This window comes from Elephantulus edwardii, unplaced genomic scaffold (assembly GCF_000299155.1).
Source record: "Elephantulus edwardii isolate Elephantulus edwardi_28Jun2011 unplaced genomic scaffold, EleEdw1.0 scaffold00345, whole genome shotgun sequence".
NCBI lineage: Eukaryota > Metazoa > Chordata > Mammalia > Macroscelidea > Macroscelididae > Elephantulus > Elephantulus edwardii.
Genome location: NW_006400095.1, coordinates 964,023 through 980,916, shown reverse-complemented (window position 1 = coordinate 980,916; position 16,894 = coordinate 964,023). Strand labels below are relative to the sequence as shown.

Genomic DNA, 16,894 nt, shown 5'->3' with positions numbered 1-16,894 from the left:
TTAGTCCTTGGAAAGGAACATCATTTTTAGAAAGGTGGAGGGCTGGTGAAAGGGGGAAGATCCTCCAGCCGATGGACTGAGACAGTGACTGCAGCAATGGGTTCAAGAGTGTCGGAGAGGATAAGAATGGCACAAGACAGGATTCATAGCTGTTGTTCACAGGTGGCTGTAAGTCGTACGTCATTTAACAGCGCCTAAGTACACAAATAACCATGATGGATTTACCCATTACTTCACAAAAAACTCCCACCATTCCCAGAATCAGTGCTTCCTAAGTGGAAGAATCTACTTGTACAGCTCTAATTTTCTTTGCTCCATCAGATACACGCCACCCACACCCTCATACGTGTAACCTCCATCACCTTTCCTGAGTACACAGAGACATCATGATGTTTCACTTCGACCAGCCTCCTGCTTCCACTTCCAGTACTGTTAGCTGGGATCTTCCCTTCTATGCTCAAACATAGAGGGCTCAAAAATGGACGATCATGTTCACTGCAGTGTTAAGGGCATGCAGTGTGGAATCAGAACAAGTTCAAATCCAAGGTCCATAGACAAGGTAACTTTGGACAAGTTACATAGCATCGCAGAGTGAAAACACCTGGGTAGACCAATAGTGCTTATATCATAATTAAGTGAGCTTATAGTTATTAAACCTTTAAAATAACCACTGGAGGGTTAACTCTGAGTTGGTTCTGGCTTGACGGCATGAAACAACATACTTATTAACAGCATGTAACAAGGCCCCTGGTACATGTAACTGTCATCACCTTCACGCTCCCTTCACGAGCTTCACCCACGGAAACCACTTCACGACCAAGTATGTTGTTGTTGTGTTGTTATGTGCCGTCGAGTCGCCTGCGACTCATAGCAACCCTATGTACAACAGCCCTAAACTCCGCTCTGTCCTGTGCCAATCGCACTGTCTCTGACACTCCCATCCCAATTATCCCAGTCACTGAATCAAGTATATTAAGGTGAATTCAAGTGCCACAGAGTTGCCTTGGAAAAAATGTCTGATGACTGAGTTTCAAGAAACTAGCCATTGACAATTTGAGAGAGTGTAGTTATATTCTTATATGCAAGGAATGACCATGACTTGGAATCTCCTCCAAGGCAATGAATTTGAACCAATTTCTTTCCATCGCTCTTATAGCTGCTGAGTTTAAAGCACCTCATAGCTGACCCTCCATTAGGTGTCTGAGGCCTGGGCACTCCAAGCAAGGAGGTTACCCCTCTTCCTCCTGCAGAGCTGTGGAGGAAGGTGACCCACAAGAGGAGTTGGGGTGGAGAGAGAGAAACAGTAGTGAGTAGGAAGCAGATCAACTCTTGCTAAAAGCTAATGTGCTCTCAAAACAATTCTGGCCTTTTGGCAAACCAGGCAGGTATTCTAAGGTATTCCTTCTCTGGTTAACTGCAATAAGTAGAAATGTGCTTCATCATAAAATACTTGACATAAAGGGGGGGGATCAAGCAGGTGTCCATAATAAGTAACAGTGTAGGTACCTAAAAAGACTACTCAAGATGCCTCCTTCCAGGCAACAGTGTAAGCCAACTCTCCTCCTCCCCACGTGAGGGGTGCTTCTTGCTTCAATGACCAGGGGGTATCAAAGAGGAAAGCCCACTGAGTGCTAAGCTTAAATCCTTCCTCAGATTGTTTTCCAGTCAGCTCCTGGATGGCTCAATTCCCTGAAGTGCTAACATCACTGTAACTAACGGCTGACCAGCATTTCTCTCTGGGCTGGTGGGACTGCAATGATCTGAAAACAGAGTGTGGGAAGCTGTCAGCGTGGAGGGGAGTGTTTTGGAATAAAAAGGTATCACATGGATCAGGCAGACATTTCCACCTACAGCACAACCAATCAACGGCAAGGGTTTTCTGAACAGTTTCCACTCTAGTAAATATTAAACCTAATTTATGTCAGTAATAATAAAAAAAGGGGGGCTTGGATTTTATAGGAACATCAACCTCCTACTGAGTGCAGAAGGTGGGAAGACATAAAAATTTCATTACCGGAGAATATAAAATCATATACAAAGAGGAAATAAAGAGAACTGTTACAACACTGTCTTAAGGGCAAAATAATTCACATCATATTCCCGTCTCATTGTGGCAAAATCTATTAGCATCACTAAAGGCAAGACTCAAGCAGCAGAGCTAATACACTGGGTAGAAACAATACGAGTATCACCAAGTATTTACCACAGCAGTACAATTTCCAGGTCGAGGTTATTAGACCCAGAGTAAAAGTGGCTTACTGAACTGTTTGCAACACTCTAAAACAAGGATTAAAACAGCTGTTTTGTTCTGACATTTAGGAAACAGCTAAGGAAAGGATTCAGGGCACTGCCTGAAAAGCACTCAGTGGAGACAGCACCCAAGCGCTCTGGTTTGACGTTGCCTCTCCACCTGTCATGGACAGAAGTGATCCCCAAAAAGCCACGTTGGAGTCCTTACTTCTGTATTTGTAAATGGGTATATTTTACTTTTGAAGTTGCTGCAATTATTCTGACCACGTAAAATGTACTAACCACTTGAATGCAACTGAATTGAGAGTAGTAAAAAATTCTACATATCAATACTTCTCATGCCAAGAACGACCAAATAACGGCACATGATTCAAAAACTAGCATATTATGCATGCCATGACCATCATATCAAAAGGTAAATTTTACTTTTTAGTAATCCATAAAGAACAGCCATCTTTCTCCAAGTCCATAGGGTTTCCAGAGGCAAGCTATTCCGGAAGGGGATGCCAATCCTGCCTCCATGCTCGTTTTAATCGGGGTGCTCTACCAAACACTGTCCACCATGGGTAACCATTCTAGTGTTTGATACATCAAAAAAAACCCAAAAACATCCAAATATTCCACAGTGACCCTCAACCAAAACAAGATGGCCCACCCTACAGAGTCTGGTTGCTCCACCCAGTTTCCAAAATGAAGGCCTTGGCCTTAAATTCAAGTGTTCTCCTGGAGGTCTTATTGACTCGAAACACGAGGCTTAAATAAACAAAACAGCCTACACAGACCCTCAACCAAAACAAGAGTGTCATCATGCAGCCAAGCCAATGGGAGTCCAAAATGGAAGACAAGGGCTTTGCAATATATATTGTTGTTGTTGTTGCTGTTAAGTGCCATCTACTACTAGCCCCATAAACAAAAGACTTTAACTTTGTTCTATAACTACTGTTCTTTCTCTAAAACATCACTATCTTTTCCCATGTTTAATTGACAGGTTTCTGTATTAAAATTAACATACTAAACTACTACATTAACAATTTTCTTACCAAGACAGAGGTCAATTTGAATGCCAAAAAACAAACAAACAAGCAAAAAAAAAACCCCAACCAACCAACCAAACAAAACCCAAAAATGTAAGGGGAGAAAAAGCTGGTCCTTGAGTTTTACATATTTTTGTACACAAACATAAATATCTACATAATTAAAGGCATAACACACTTTGGAAAAAGAAATTTAGCCAACATCAAAGATTTAAAGATCTTGCTAAGCCTTTTTTTTTTTTGTTTTCTGTCTTTGAGACTTGGTTGATAAAGAATTTAGAAAATTACCAAACTAAATACCATTAAAAAAAAAAAAAAGGACTACAAAAAAAAAAAAATCACACTCCAAACAGACAAACGGCTTGTCAGTATTTGGACCAGAATTGACAAACAGGACTAATCCACTTCCTCAAAGGTCAAGCTGTCAAAGTGAAGGATGAACCTCTTCCACCACCGAATCAGAGCTGGCTGTTACTCTGAGACCTGGGCGGCTCATCCACACGGCCCACTTTATCTGATCTTCTCGCAGGAGAAAGTTCATTATTGGTCCCTTGATCAGCAGGTGACAGGTTTCCGGGCAGTGAATTCTGCATTAACACATGCAAGGACTCGGCTCCCTCTTCCACATCTATGTGAACACCCAGAGCTTTAAGGATGTCACATTTGCACATGGGGCATGTCCCATGGGACAGAATCCAAGGGTCAATGCAGTTCTTATGGAAAATGTGCTTACAGGTCAGAACACGGATTGTATCATCAGCCTTGTAAGGTTCGAAGCAAACCACACAACTCTCTGCATTCAGCGATATTTCCTTATCTTCCTCTTTCAACACTCGGAGCTGCAGCTGCCCAAAGGCCTTTGTGACATCTCGTGTTAACTGCTTCCATCTCCGGTTCTCCATCCTTGCTGCCCAGAACTGTCGGATGTGATAAAACACGAAGTAGGCTAAGGTGGCAGTGGTGAGAATGACAATAGAGACAAAATAGTGATTCACCCAGACGATGTGCTTCTTCCCCACCTCAACCACGGCTGTGATGTGAATGCCCTTCTGAATCAAATGGAGGATCCCGGTGCCTTTTAAATTGCCAATCATCACTGTCACAAAGTCGTCAAAGGTCTGGTGAGCCATGGGGAACACCTGATTGCCAGTCCCACGGAAGTTATAGATGATGGCACCACTGGCCCCTTGCTTGATGGCCACCTTGATTTTCTGGGTGAACGTGCAACCTCCCCGCTCAATAAGGGCCAGCCAGGTCTCCGTGCCTTTGGAACCCTGGAAGGTGGTATTGACACTGCAGGCATTTTGGGATCTCCCATCTGGTGGCACGACCACTCCAGCCACTCGCTTCAGAGCAGAGCTTCGCCCAAAGACTCCGGTCTCCCCCAACTCTGACAACATGCGGTTCCCAATATGGAAGGAGATGTTCATGTAAGCTGTCCAAACCGCACTGGCCCTAGAGCAGTTCTGGCTCAGGAGCCACAGAATACTCAAGTTCACCAGCCAGGAGTACGTGGGGCGGTGCGCCTCTGTGCTGACCACGAAGACACTCATCTCTCTCACCACCTTGCAGCCTGAGAACCAACCCACCAGGAGAAGGCGGCTTCCACATCTGTCGACAGTCAATTACAACTGATAAAGCAAGCCAAATCTTCTGCGTGAAAGCAAGTTCTGCTGTCCTCCAGCATGTTTTGAGGGGTTTTGCTTGTTTGTATGTTTTTATTCCTGCAGAGTTCTTCCAGATATCTTATGGGTTTTGCATGTTTTATTAGAGCCAGTAAAAGAAACACTTTAGATTGAATTAAAAAAAACAAACCTTACACTCTCACTGCTGTCCCTCTATCCCCAGTCCATTGTTGAATGACGTGATTATGATGTTGCAGACAACACAGCCAATCAGAGAAGAGTTCAGAGGATGCTGTGAAGTTATTAGCTTGGATGCTTGGAAAGTTGTCAGGAGTGATTCCTATATGGTTGTAAAAAGAATCCAGTTACCGAGCTACATAGAATGTCAGCAGGTATCACATGAAATTAGAAATTAAAATTCGTTTCTAAATAGAAACTTCATACACCATATACTTTTTAAATATGAAAGTAAATGTTAAGTTGTTGTTAGGTTCCATCAAGTCCATGATAACTCATACTGACTCTATAAACAACAGATCTGAATCTTGATCTATGCTGCCCCATAGTCATGATCAAGCCCATCGTTACAGTCCCTGCCGATGCATCTTGTTGGAGGTCTTCCTCTCATTCTCTGTCCTTCCACCTTTTCCAGCATTATGTCCTTTGCCAAGGGCTGGGTCCTCCTGACAACATGCCCCACGTGTACGAGATGAAGTTTCACCATTCTTGTCTCTAAAGAGGATCCTCTGAGTACTTCCTCCAAGACAGACCTGTTAGTGTTCTTTAAAGTCCAAGTTCTATTCAGTACTCTCTTCCAATACCACAACCTCAGAGGTATCAATTCTTCTTATATTGTCTTTATTCAAGGCTCAAATTTTTGAGGCATAGGAAAAGACAGTCACTTATGTGTAGACAGTCATTTAATTAGGTTTCTTCACTGTAAGTAGAGAAAATATTCTAAACCAAACAGAAAATTTAAAAATTTAAAAATTAAATTAAAAATTAAAAAAAAAAACAACACAAAACACCAACACTTGCCTGGTCATTCAGCTGTGTCAACACATTTCCCTTCTTAGACTGTCTACAGTGAGCTTCTCTTTTCTTTTTATGTATAGTATGATAGTATCTTCTACAAAATGCACCTAATGGGGGCATTTTCATAAAAATAAAAGAGCAGAGCTTACATTTTGTTCAGCTGCTTTTTCAAAATGTATGTTTTGCCTTTTCCCCCTGTTCTCTGTGTACCATTATGTGGTGTTAGACCCTTGAAAATTGGCTTTTCTAGCCATTGTGTTAGTCATCGTTGAGGTGGGGAGGCATGACCTCCATCCAGCTACCTTAATTGTAGTTATGTGGTTCTGCAAGTCATTAACAGCAGTGGGACCAAAATAAGAGAGTGCTTTCCACATTGTGAGAGTGAACAACCATGGTGGAGAGAGTGTGAGGAGAACGTGGCACTGCTGTAAAGACACTGTGGCAATGTGTAACCACAGGAACCCTAGAGATAAAAACTACATTTTAAGGTTTTTCTTGCTGGGTGATTGAAGGAAAAGCTGACTTACAATTGCTCTGAGTCTGTGGGATAACTGAGAGGCCTCTTGCATATGTGCTGTTAAACTGAACTTAGACTCTCCCTGGTTGACTGAGAAGCTGCCTTTAACTACTTGAGGAACTGTGCCTTGTTAATATAGCTTGTGATTTCTAAACTAAACTTGGACTTGCACTATATGATATTCTTTGCCTCCCATACTCTCCAACCTATTAAAAAACAACAACAACAACAACAAAAACCCCACAACTTTTAGTCAAGTCTGTGAGTGTGGCAAAAAATATTGGCCCCAATGATTGGTAGAAAAGGGTACGGAAGCATGGAGGGTGGCATGCCTGACCTTGTAGCTATTTTGGTGCTATGAATATTACTGATGGGATAGTTACTCTTTATGAAGCAGATAGAAGTCAGACTCAATCTTTGCGATGTTACCACTGCTTCTTCCACACGAGGAGCATCGACTATGCCGTCACTCTTATTCATTGTGTAGCTCTCAGATGCATAACAAGTGACTGAAAAGACTAAAGTCTGATTCAGTCACACCTTCATCCTCCGGTGTTGGAAAAAAGTGCTCAATATCCTATGACTGCCAAAAGAACAAACAGATTATGTCTTGGAGAAAGTGCAGCCAGAGTGCTCGGTGGAGGCAAGGATGAAGCTTCTTTTCATATATGTTTAGCATGTTGTTCTTAGGTGGACCTAAGCACTTCCCATGAGTCATACTCGACTTGAAGGCACCTAAGCACAAGACCGCGGAGAAGCTGGAAGGCTTGTGTTTTGTTGTTTGAATAACATCTCGATTTATTAACATATGCTAGATCACTCCTTTACAATGACACTCTGTGGGCTCCCTCACATATATTGTATATTTTACTTTATTTTAGAGGTACTTTTATTGAAAAGAACTCACATTAATAAGACATTTTGAAAAAGAAGCAGCCATTGTGGACTGAAGAATTTTTTTTTCCTTTTCTGTGTTCTTTTGTTTCCAGCTAATGTGTCCCATTGCTCCCTTCCTTTCTTCTCCTAAATCATGTTTTAGCCCTAAATATCTTGACTGACATTTCATAAGCTGTATCCATATGAGATAAAAGAAGCTCTTAGTACCTGTGTGTAAGAGACCAGAGATACTGATTCAAGATCAATATACTTGCCTTTGTTTTCCTAGCTGGTGGAAAATAATCTCTGAACTTTACCCCTAGGAATATGTATGGTAGCCCCAGGGTCAGTGGGAACTCAGGTCTGTCAGCACATCATTGTCTGGCTCTAACTTCACCCTGAGCTATTGACACCTGAGCCTTGAATGTGGAGGCAAAGCTGATGATGCCTGAAGGAAGATCTTCAACCAGGGTATTTGATAATCTGGGGAAGAGCATCCTTTTTTGTTGTTGTGCACTGTCTAGTCAGACTCTACTCAAAACTGACCCTCCAGCAGGTTTTCAGAGGAAGAGAATCACCCAGGAGAATACTGTCCATCTTCTTCCTGCAGAGTAGGTGAGAGATTCGAACCAGCAGAGAGAGGCACAGACTTCGGTTAGCAAGGCAACTAACTCACTATGGACTTTGTTATCAGAGCTAGCGCGACTTAAATGAGGCTGCAGTAATGCTATGAATGGTTAAGCCAGAAGTATGACTATCTCACAGGAACAGGGAGGTAAGCAACAGCTGGTAAGAGTTTCCTATCACTGGCCAAGAGTGATCATTAGGCCAAGGCAGTCACCATAGGCACAAAGTCTGTAACTGAGCGGCAATCTCCAAGGAAGCACACATGCAGAAAAATGGGAAAAGTGCTCTTTTTCTCATTATATTACTAAAAAAAAAATCACTCTCCCCAGTGCCATGGTAGTTATGATCATCATGGAAATATCCTTGATGAGATCCACAACCCCTATTAGGTCCTCTGGTACCCAAACCTCCCTGTCCATCTTCTCTACTTCTCTCCATATTCACTAACACAAGTATCTCACTTCCCTAGATTACATATATTTACTCAAGTCCTACAAAGATTAGGATCCTAACATTCCACAAGATCACATCCATTTCCAGGGGGTGATCACACTGTTGCTGTGATGTTCTACTGAGTCAAGCATGAATGATAGCAACCCTATGAACAGCAGACCTGAATTCTGTCCTATTTGAGCCCACTGCTGCAGTCATGACGTCAGTCCATCTCGTTGGGGGTCTTCCTTTCTTTCTCTGGCCCTTCACCTTTCCAAGCATTATTTTCCTTTCTAAAGACACACTGGGATTAATAAACTCTTTAGCTTTCCATTCAAATCCCTGACTTATCTTCATTTTCCTGTTAAACTCTGCTGCATAAACGCCCTCTCCCTCTCTCCTGGCTCTATTCTCCAGCTACAAGAGGAGACCATGCCTTATCCAAATCACTCAGACAGTAGCTAAAACAACTGTGTAGAACATAGTACCTATCCGCTCAGTTGGCAGCTTCCAGATTTCCTAATAATTTGGGGGTTTTAATTAAACCAAGAGATTTAAACCAAGATCTGATCCGAAATTGAAGTGTATGGTTTGTTGTTGTTGTTGTTGTTGTTATGTGCTGTAGAGTCACTTGCGACTCATAGCGACCCTGTGTACAACAGCCCTAAACTCCGCTCTGTCCTGTGCCAATCGCACTGTCTCTGACACTCCCATCCCAATTATCCCAGTCACTGAATCATAAATTATTAGATACCAAACTTAACCAGCATGAGGAAGCAAAGTCGAAGTATTAGCATTTTTCTTTTTTTTTTTCAAAAAACTTAACTAATATGGCTAATCATGTCATCAATGTCACAAAATTTCTAATTTGAATCTATAGGCTAATTTTACTTTTAACATATTCTAATGTTCTTAGTTGTACAAGGGCAAAGATGCTGAATAATTGAAACTAGTCAGAGATATAACAAGTCCTGTAGTTGGGCATGATATGGAGTTTTATTTTGAAAACACACACACATTTCACTCTCTGTAGTTCTTGGGTAGAGAAGGTGAAGGTGAATTTTCGCTCTGCATAAAGTACTAGGAGACACTTCCCCTGAATTTAATCTTTGTGGCAACACGGTTACATCAGAGGAAGACTCCCTGGGCTTCCTAGGTCTTCAGAATGTCGCACTTGCACATGGGGCATGTCTTATGGGCTAAAAGCCAGGGGTCAATGCAGGCCTTGTGGAAGAAGTGCTTGCAGTTTAAAATACGCACCGTGTCCTGGGGTTTGTAGACATCAAAGCAAATCACGCAATTGTCTTTGTCTGGATCGAGCTCCTTATCACCCTCTCTGATCACTCGCACGGGCAGCTGACCAATCGCTCTCTTCACCTCCGCTTTGATCTGTCTTCTCCTGCGACTGGACGAGCTGGGCGCCCTGGGTCTCCAGGCGCAGTACAGGAAGAGGTAGACAAAGGTGGCCGCCAGGAAGGTGAAGAGCGACATGACATAGTGGCTCAGCCACGGCATGTGCATCCGCCCCACCTCAATTATGATCGTCACGTACACACCTTTCTGAATCAGGTGCAAGAGTTCCATGCCCTTCAAGTTGCCTATCATCACGGCGACTATATTGTCTGTCCCCTGGTGAGACATGGGGAACACTTTGTTGCCCGTACCTGGATAGTTATAGATGATCACCCCATTTGCTCCCTTCTCTGCTGCCACATTGATTTTGTGGGTGAAGGTGCAGCCGCCACGCTCAATGAGGGCCAGCCAGGACTCAGCCTGCTCGGGCCTGCTGAAATTGGTCAGTGGATTACAAGCATTCTGATTCCATCCTTCGGGGAAGCCCACCGCACCTGCCACCCTCTCCAGAGGAGAATGGTTCCCGAACACGCCACTCTCTCCCAGTTCTGATATGATCCGGTTTCCCACCTGGAATGTGATATTCAGGTGGGCCGTCCAAATGGCTTTTCCCTTTGAGTCTGGAAGGCTGAGGAGCAGAAAGATGCCAAGCCTTAGGAGTCGAGATGCAGCGGAACTCCGCGCTGAAGGAGTAACTCTAAGAAGGCTCATTTCTCCATCAGACTGTTAACTGATATGTGGGAGAAACAAAGCGGCAGCAACTATAAAAGGAAGGAAAAATGCTGACTTTGGTTGTTGACAGTAGACAGCTTAAGTGTAGGAACAGAACAGGTCTGCGTGGATCAATGGTATCTTGCTCCATCCGGCAGTTTTATTTTGGGTAGTTTGTCTTTCTTATAATGAAACAAAACTACAAGTGTTATGATGAGTACAATGTGGGTTCAGAAAACATTATGACTTTTTAATGTGGGGAAATTGTGACCTCAGAAGGAGCTGAGCCAATCCAAGAGCTTGAATTAAGGACCTGCATTCTGAAATCCTATTGGCTAAAAAGTTACTAGGTTCATACAATACAAAATATTTTCTCAGATCACAATGCCACAAAACTAGATATTAACCATGAGAGGGTAAAAAGCTTACAAAACCACCCACGTGGAAACTAAGTAACTAACTAAACGATACGGTTATAAAAGAAAGTTCACAGAAATATTCCTGGGCCTTCACAAGAAGAGGACAACCCAATTTTAAAATGGACAAAAGATACAGAAAGAACTTTCACAGATGAAGGTATTCAAATGGCCAACAGACACATGAAGAAATGATCAAAATCACTGGCAATAAGAGAGACGTAAATAAAACGCACAATGAGGTACCATCTCACTCCAGGGGCAGTGGCAAAGTTTAACAGGACAGCAAGCAATAAATGCTGGAGAGAATGTGATGAGATAGGAACTCTTATACACTCACTGTTGGTGGGACTGTAAAGTGGGGAAATCACTCTGGAAGGTGGTTTGGCATTTTCTCAGAAAGCTGAACACAGAAGTTCCGTATGACCTATCTCTTCCACTGCTTGGAATACACTCTGAGAAAATGAGAACCGAGGCTTAAACAGAGACTTGTACACTACTGTTCATAGCAGAGTTATTCATCATCACAAAATCATGGAAACAGCCCAAATGTCCAAGCACAATCCAATCGATGGAGAAATTATGGTGTATTCACACAATAGAATACTGTGCAGTATCCAAGACAATGATTTTGTAAATCACTACCTAATTTGGGAGGGACTGAAGGACATTATGCTAAGTGAACTAACTCTGTCTCATAAGGACAAATATTGTATAAGACCATTATTGTAGAATGTGTATGAAGATCCAAGGGTGGGTGAAGAGGGTTGAGGATGGGCAAGGTGGAAGGGGTGGCAGTGGGGGGGCTAATCACAGGCTCATACAATTTGATGGGTGGAGGGAGAGGTGGGTGAGAGAAAGGAGAAAGAACTGGTGTGAACAAACAATGTATATGAACTTGAAAAATAAACCAGTACAAAATAAAAATTTTATTTTTTAAAAAGTTCCTAGGCTCTGAGATAGGACACACATTGTTTTTGTTTTTGTTTTTGTTGACAACAACAATCAAGTTGTAGATGACCCATAGCAAGCCTATGAACAAAATAACTATCATCATTTCTCTAAAATTTATAAGAGTTTCTGGAGGCAAGCTATTTCGGAAGTGGATGCTACTCCTGCTTCCAAGCTTGTTTTAATTAGGGAGCGCTACCAAACACTGTCCACCATGGTTGACCAATATCGCATTTGGCACATCAGTGTCACAGTGTTTAGTATCACAGCAACCATGAGTTGCCTCCGTAAAACATAACAATCTGAAAAAGTTTGAAACAAACAGATTTTAAAAAGTTAAAGCTCAAGGGAGATCTGGTGGACTAGTGGCAAGAACCTGCACAGTAATTCTGAAGGTAAGTGGTTAGAATGCACTGGATACTCTGCTTGAGAAGGAGAGGCAATTTGCTCCTGTGCCAGTTGGATCTAATTCGATGATTCACAACAAAGGGGGAGGGAATATATTAAAGCTCTACGTTTCTTTCTTAGTCCAAAGTAGTTTGAACAAGCTATCCAATCATTTCCAGCTGGGCTTTTTTTCTATTCCCAGGGCAAAACAAGAAATCATTCATACAGTTATTACAGTTATTATAGTAGGTACGTGACCAGCCACCAGCTCTGTATGTATGGCCCGTTGTCATCCAATGTACCATTCTGCAGGAATCAGAGACCACGCCCTGTCAGTCTATTCTACCTTTATCCCAGACTGATGGTTTCAATGTGTAAAAAATTATTCTTTTCAACCTGATACATGGCCATCTTGCAAAGTGAAATGTACTTCATTCATTTAAAACAGACATTCAAATGGCCAATAAGCACAAGGGAAAAATGTTCAAAATCCCTAGCTCTAAGAGAGATGCAAATCAAAACAACTATAAGATATCTCACCCCAGTCAGAATAGCAAAATTTAACAAAACAGCAAACACCAAATGCTGGCGAGGTTGTGGAGAAACTGGAACCCTTATTCACTACTGGTGGAAGTGTAAAATGGTGCAAGCACTGTGCAAAGTGGTGTGGCCCTTTCTCAAAAAGTTGCAAACAGAGATACCATTTGACCCAGCAATTCCACTACTGGGAATATACCCGTAAGAGACCATAATCGACATCCAAGCAGATACATGCACACTCATGTTTATCACGGCTTTGTTCACAATAGCAAGGGGTTGGAAACAACCCAGGGACCCATCAACAAACAAATGGATAGAGAAGCTGTGGTATATTCACACAATGGAATACTATGCTGCATTGAAAAACAAGGAACTAATGAAATATTATACAAAATGGGTGACCCTGGAGGACATTATGCTGAGTGAAATATCTCCGTCACAAAAGGACGAATACTGCATGGTGCCACTGTTGTAGAATGGGACTGGCATCAGGGTTGGGCTAAGACAGAGAATTACCAATGAAAGAATTTTTCTTTACTTTTCAAAGAGAGGAGTGAACTGGGGGTGGAGGAGGGCTGGACAGAAAGAAAAGTGCAACAATGAATGAATAGAAATCCAAAATCTCTGTAAATATTCATTAAAATTAATAAAATAAAATAAAATGGAAAAAAAAACAAACCCACAGCATCTGTGAACCCACTAACTGCTATGCAAATGCTAAGCAAAAGCACTGTACACTGGCGGGGAATAAAGATGCAAATCTGCTTGTTTTGTCTATTATCTAGTGAAGCCAGACGGTAGAGAGGCTCCCACAAATACATACCTGCAGACTGTAATAAGGAACTGAGAAGGGGAAGCACTGAGCACCAAAAGTCTGGTACACCTGGACTGGGGATCATTTGAGATTTGGAAGATAAAGAAAAACTACCAAAGTCTAGAAGTAATGAATTTTTTTTTTTTTTTTACATTCTGTTGAAACATACTGGTAGACTGAGCAGAACTGAAAGTGTCCCCTTGCTCAGGTTACTCTAATGGTTCACAAGTGCATGCTTGTCCCATATCCCCAATGTTCTCAAAGTCTACTAGGTTGATCTTCCTTTTAAGCAGGCTTCCTTCATGGTTTTAAGGTTGCTAGTCAAGCTGCAGGTATGAAACTCAGAAAACATCCAAAGAATAAAAGGACATACCCCCCCCCCAGTATACTCCCTTTTAAAAGTAAGGATCTCCCTCCCTCCATATAAAACCCACCAGACAGTGACCTTCCCTCAATGTCTCTCTCTAGGTAGACCTGCTTCCCAAACCCATGTATCATGGATTCTCTGGAAATCTGAACCTCAATGCTATGATTGACCTAGAATAATCAAGAGGTATCATGTTGTGGAGAACCTCTTCTCTAGCTGAGCACATGGTAGAGAAGAGGAGAAGAAAATCAACGTCACCAAGAAACAGGGATAAGAACTAGTTATTGAGTAGTAAAGAAAATGCAGCAACAAGTGCTAAATACTTCAAAGCATAATATTTCAGCAATCAGCACCACGAACAAACACTGAAATACTTAACACAAGGTACCAATCTGAGCCAAAGTCTAGATTACAAAAGAGCACACCATGGCCCCGTCCATGATGTCATCATCCAGGTCAGAAAAAGAAAAGAGAGAGATACACTAGCCAGAGGCAAGGATTCCGACTCGGAGGAGTGCTGGTGGTGGTTTGCATTGCTATCTTTACGTTTGGTGACTCCAATCCACCAGCTGCTTTGTAAGGGAAAGATGGCCAGGCTTCCCCGTAGACAGATTTACAGCCTCTGAAACCCAACACAGGGTAGCAAAGGGGAAAACCCACTCCATGGTCATATGTTCATATATAACTTCTGAGGTCCAAATTTAAATTCCAAGGAAATTATTATAACTGTCATTAATTTCAAGTCTGGGAGAAGAATCCGTCAGTCTCTATCTTTCTGCCATTCCTTGACCTCCACTGTCAGAAATACTCGTTCTTAGGTATTCCTCCTTTGATAAGAAGCATAGCTATATAAATTCACATAACACTACCCCAGAGAGCAGTCTTAAGATATAGAGAATTCCAGGGGGCCTTCCATAAATTACCCTACAAGTCACAAAATGTAGGGTGATGGAATTATGAAATCTCTAGGAATTCATAAAAACTCTTTTCAGTTAAGCTTGAAAAAAACTGCTGTATAGTTTTCTATGAGGAATTAAATGCATCATACTGGAACTTGGGGGGAAGAGAACATTGTCTCTAAGTGACTTCTTGAGAATCTCCCCCCCAAAGGAGTAAATAATAGTAATGATAAGTATTTTCTAAAAGCAGGATCCTTATTTTTTTTACTTTAAAATTTTATTCTATTTGGTTGTAAATTGGCAAATCTATTTATGGAGTACTTTTTTCTCCTGAATTTATCCCATAATCTCTCATTTCTCCTGAATTACCCATGCATATTTTCAGAATATAAAACATAAGTGCAATTATGGGGAATTTTTAAAAAAACTCCAAACATGTTTCCACCTTATTCCTTTTAAATCAGTAAATGAGAGTCTGAGTATGCCAAACATGGAACAGAACACCTTTTTAAAAAATAAATGTCTCCGCTACTAACTTCCCTCAACAGTCAGAATCTACAAAACAGGGAGAACTGAAATGAAAAGGCAGCAAGTTTAAAATGAGAGGAGAGAATAGCATGGTAGGAGGTGTGTTATTTCGCAGCATTCAAACTCATTGCCATGGACTCACAGCTGACATTTCAATGGGCATTTGGAACTTATACATCACACAGGAGGAGAGACTCTATTTTTCAAGTGTATGTGAATTTGAATTTCTAAAATCGATTCCAACAGACACTGGCATTATAGCAGAAGGTGATGGAGTGGGAGAAGGGAGAAGTGCAGACAGTACAGGCACCAGCAGAGAGTCCTTAGCTGAGCTCCAGCTTCTCAGGCATCTCTATGAGGGGAGGCCCATACAGGTGAGCCCTGCTGAGGTAAGGCAGCAGTCACTAAGAACATGGCCTGACGAAGCCCATGTTTCAAGGGCAAATATCTTAGACAGCTAACACAGAAAACAGGGACTTTGAAAAATCAGTTCAAGATTAGACTCAGAGTCATGACTGAAGCAAGAAATGTCCCTGGGGATACACTGATCAAACACCTGGGCAGTCTAGTGGCAAGATGCTGTGCTGCAATTGCAAAGGCATGCAGTTCAAATCCACCAGCTACTCCGTGGGAGAAGGACTGGCAATCTTCTCCTGTCGTGCAATTAAATGCCTCTGAAAACCCACTGGACGGTCAGCTGTGGGTTGATTCTGACTCAACAGTACACAACAGCTACAGCAACTAGTGACCAGGTCAAGAGCAGTTCAAGTTCACCAACCATTAGGTGGAAGGTAAAAACCTGGCAAACCACTTTATTTCCTACACCGCGTCCATGGCTCCTTTTTACTTTTCTTATTGTACCAACTGGACTTCTATTACAGTACTAAATGCTAGAATTGAGTACTTATCCCTGACTCACTGAAAAGCTTTTAAGACTTCATTATTAACTATGACATTTTAGGACAATATCTGATTGATATTTTAAGAGTTCCTTTCCTGTATTAGTCTGCTCAGAGTTTTATCTTTAACAGTTGTTAAATGTTAATAAATGCCTCTTCTGCATATATTAAAATGATCACATTTTTTTTTCTTTTTAATCTCAGTGATAGACTACATTAGTATCTATTCTATTAAATTGTTCCCATACTTATGAGATAAATAATACTTCATCAGAATATATATCACTGAAGTTCATTTGTTAACACTTTATAGATTATTTCTGTATCCACATAATGAAATATAAACGAGAATGACCTTTAATTTTCTAGTTTTCTATATTCCAGTTTTTGTGCAAAGATACACTATGCTCATCAAGTAAAATGTGCTTGTTTTTCTAATACATGAAGCAATTTCTACAAATGAGAGGTCAGCTTTCTTTGAAGGTTTTGTTAAATTACTTAAATGTTTTGTTTTTTTAATGAAGGAGTCCTTGTTGGGCAGTGGATCAAGCACTGGGTTGTTAAGCATTGGGGGGGGGTGGTTCAATTCTGCCTGTCACTCCTCAGGAGAGAGATAAGGTCGTTTACTTCTGA

At 41.6% G+C, this 16,894-nt stretch overlaps 3 protein-coding genes across 4 annotated transcripts in view; all 3 read right to left on the bottom strand.

The window, feature by feature from the left end:
- The window catches only part of CADPS2 (Ca++-dependent secretion activator 2), a 637,557-nt gene that overhangs the window by 403,560 nt on the left and 217,103 nt on the right, over positions 1-16,894 (bottom strand). The gene's annotated exons all lie outside the window — the stretch shown is intronic.
- On the bottom strand, positions 3,709-4,837 carry RNF133 (ring finger protein 133). Its single transcript, XM_006903651.1, is given in 2 exon segments — positions 3,709-3,751; positions 3,753-4,837. Coding segments are annotated over 2 exon segments (1,128 nt in total).
- RNF148 (ring finger protein 148) lies at positions 9,549-10,463 on the bottom strand. Its single transcript, XM_006901792.1, has one exon. It carries the CDS (start codon positions 10,458-10,460, stop codon positions 9,549-9,551), a length of 912 nt encoding a protein of 303 aa, XP_006901854.1. The 5' UTR covers positions 10,461-10,463.

Coding starts and splice junctions, on each gene's coding strand:
- RNF148 (XM_006901792.1), bottom strand. CDS start 10,460: ATGAGCCTTCTTAGAGTTACTCCTTCAGCGCGGAGTTCCGCTGCATCT.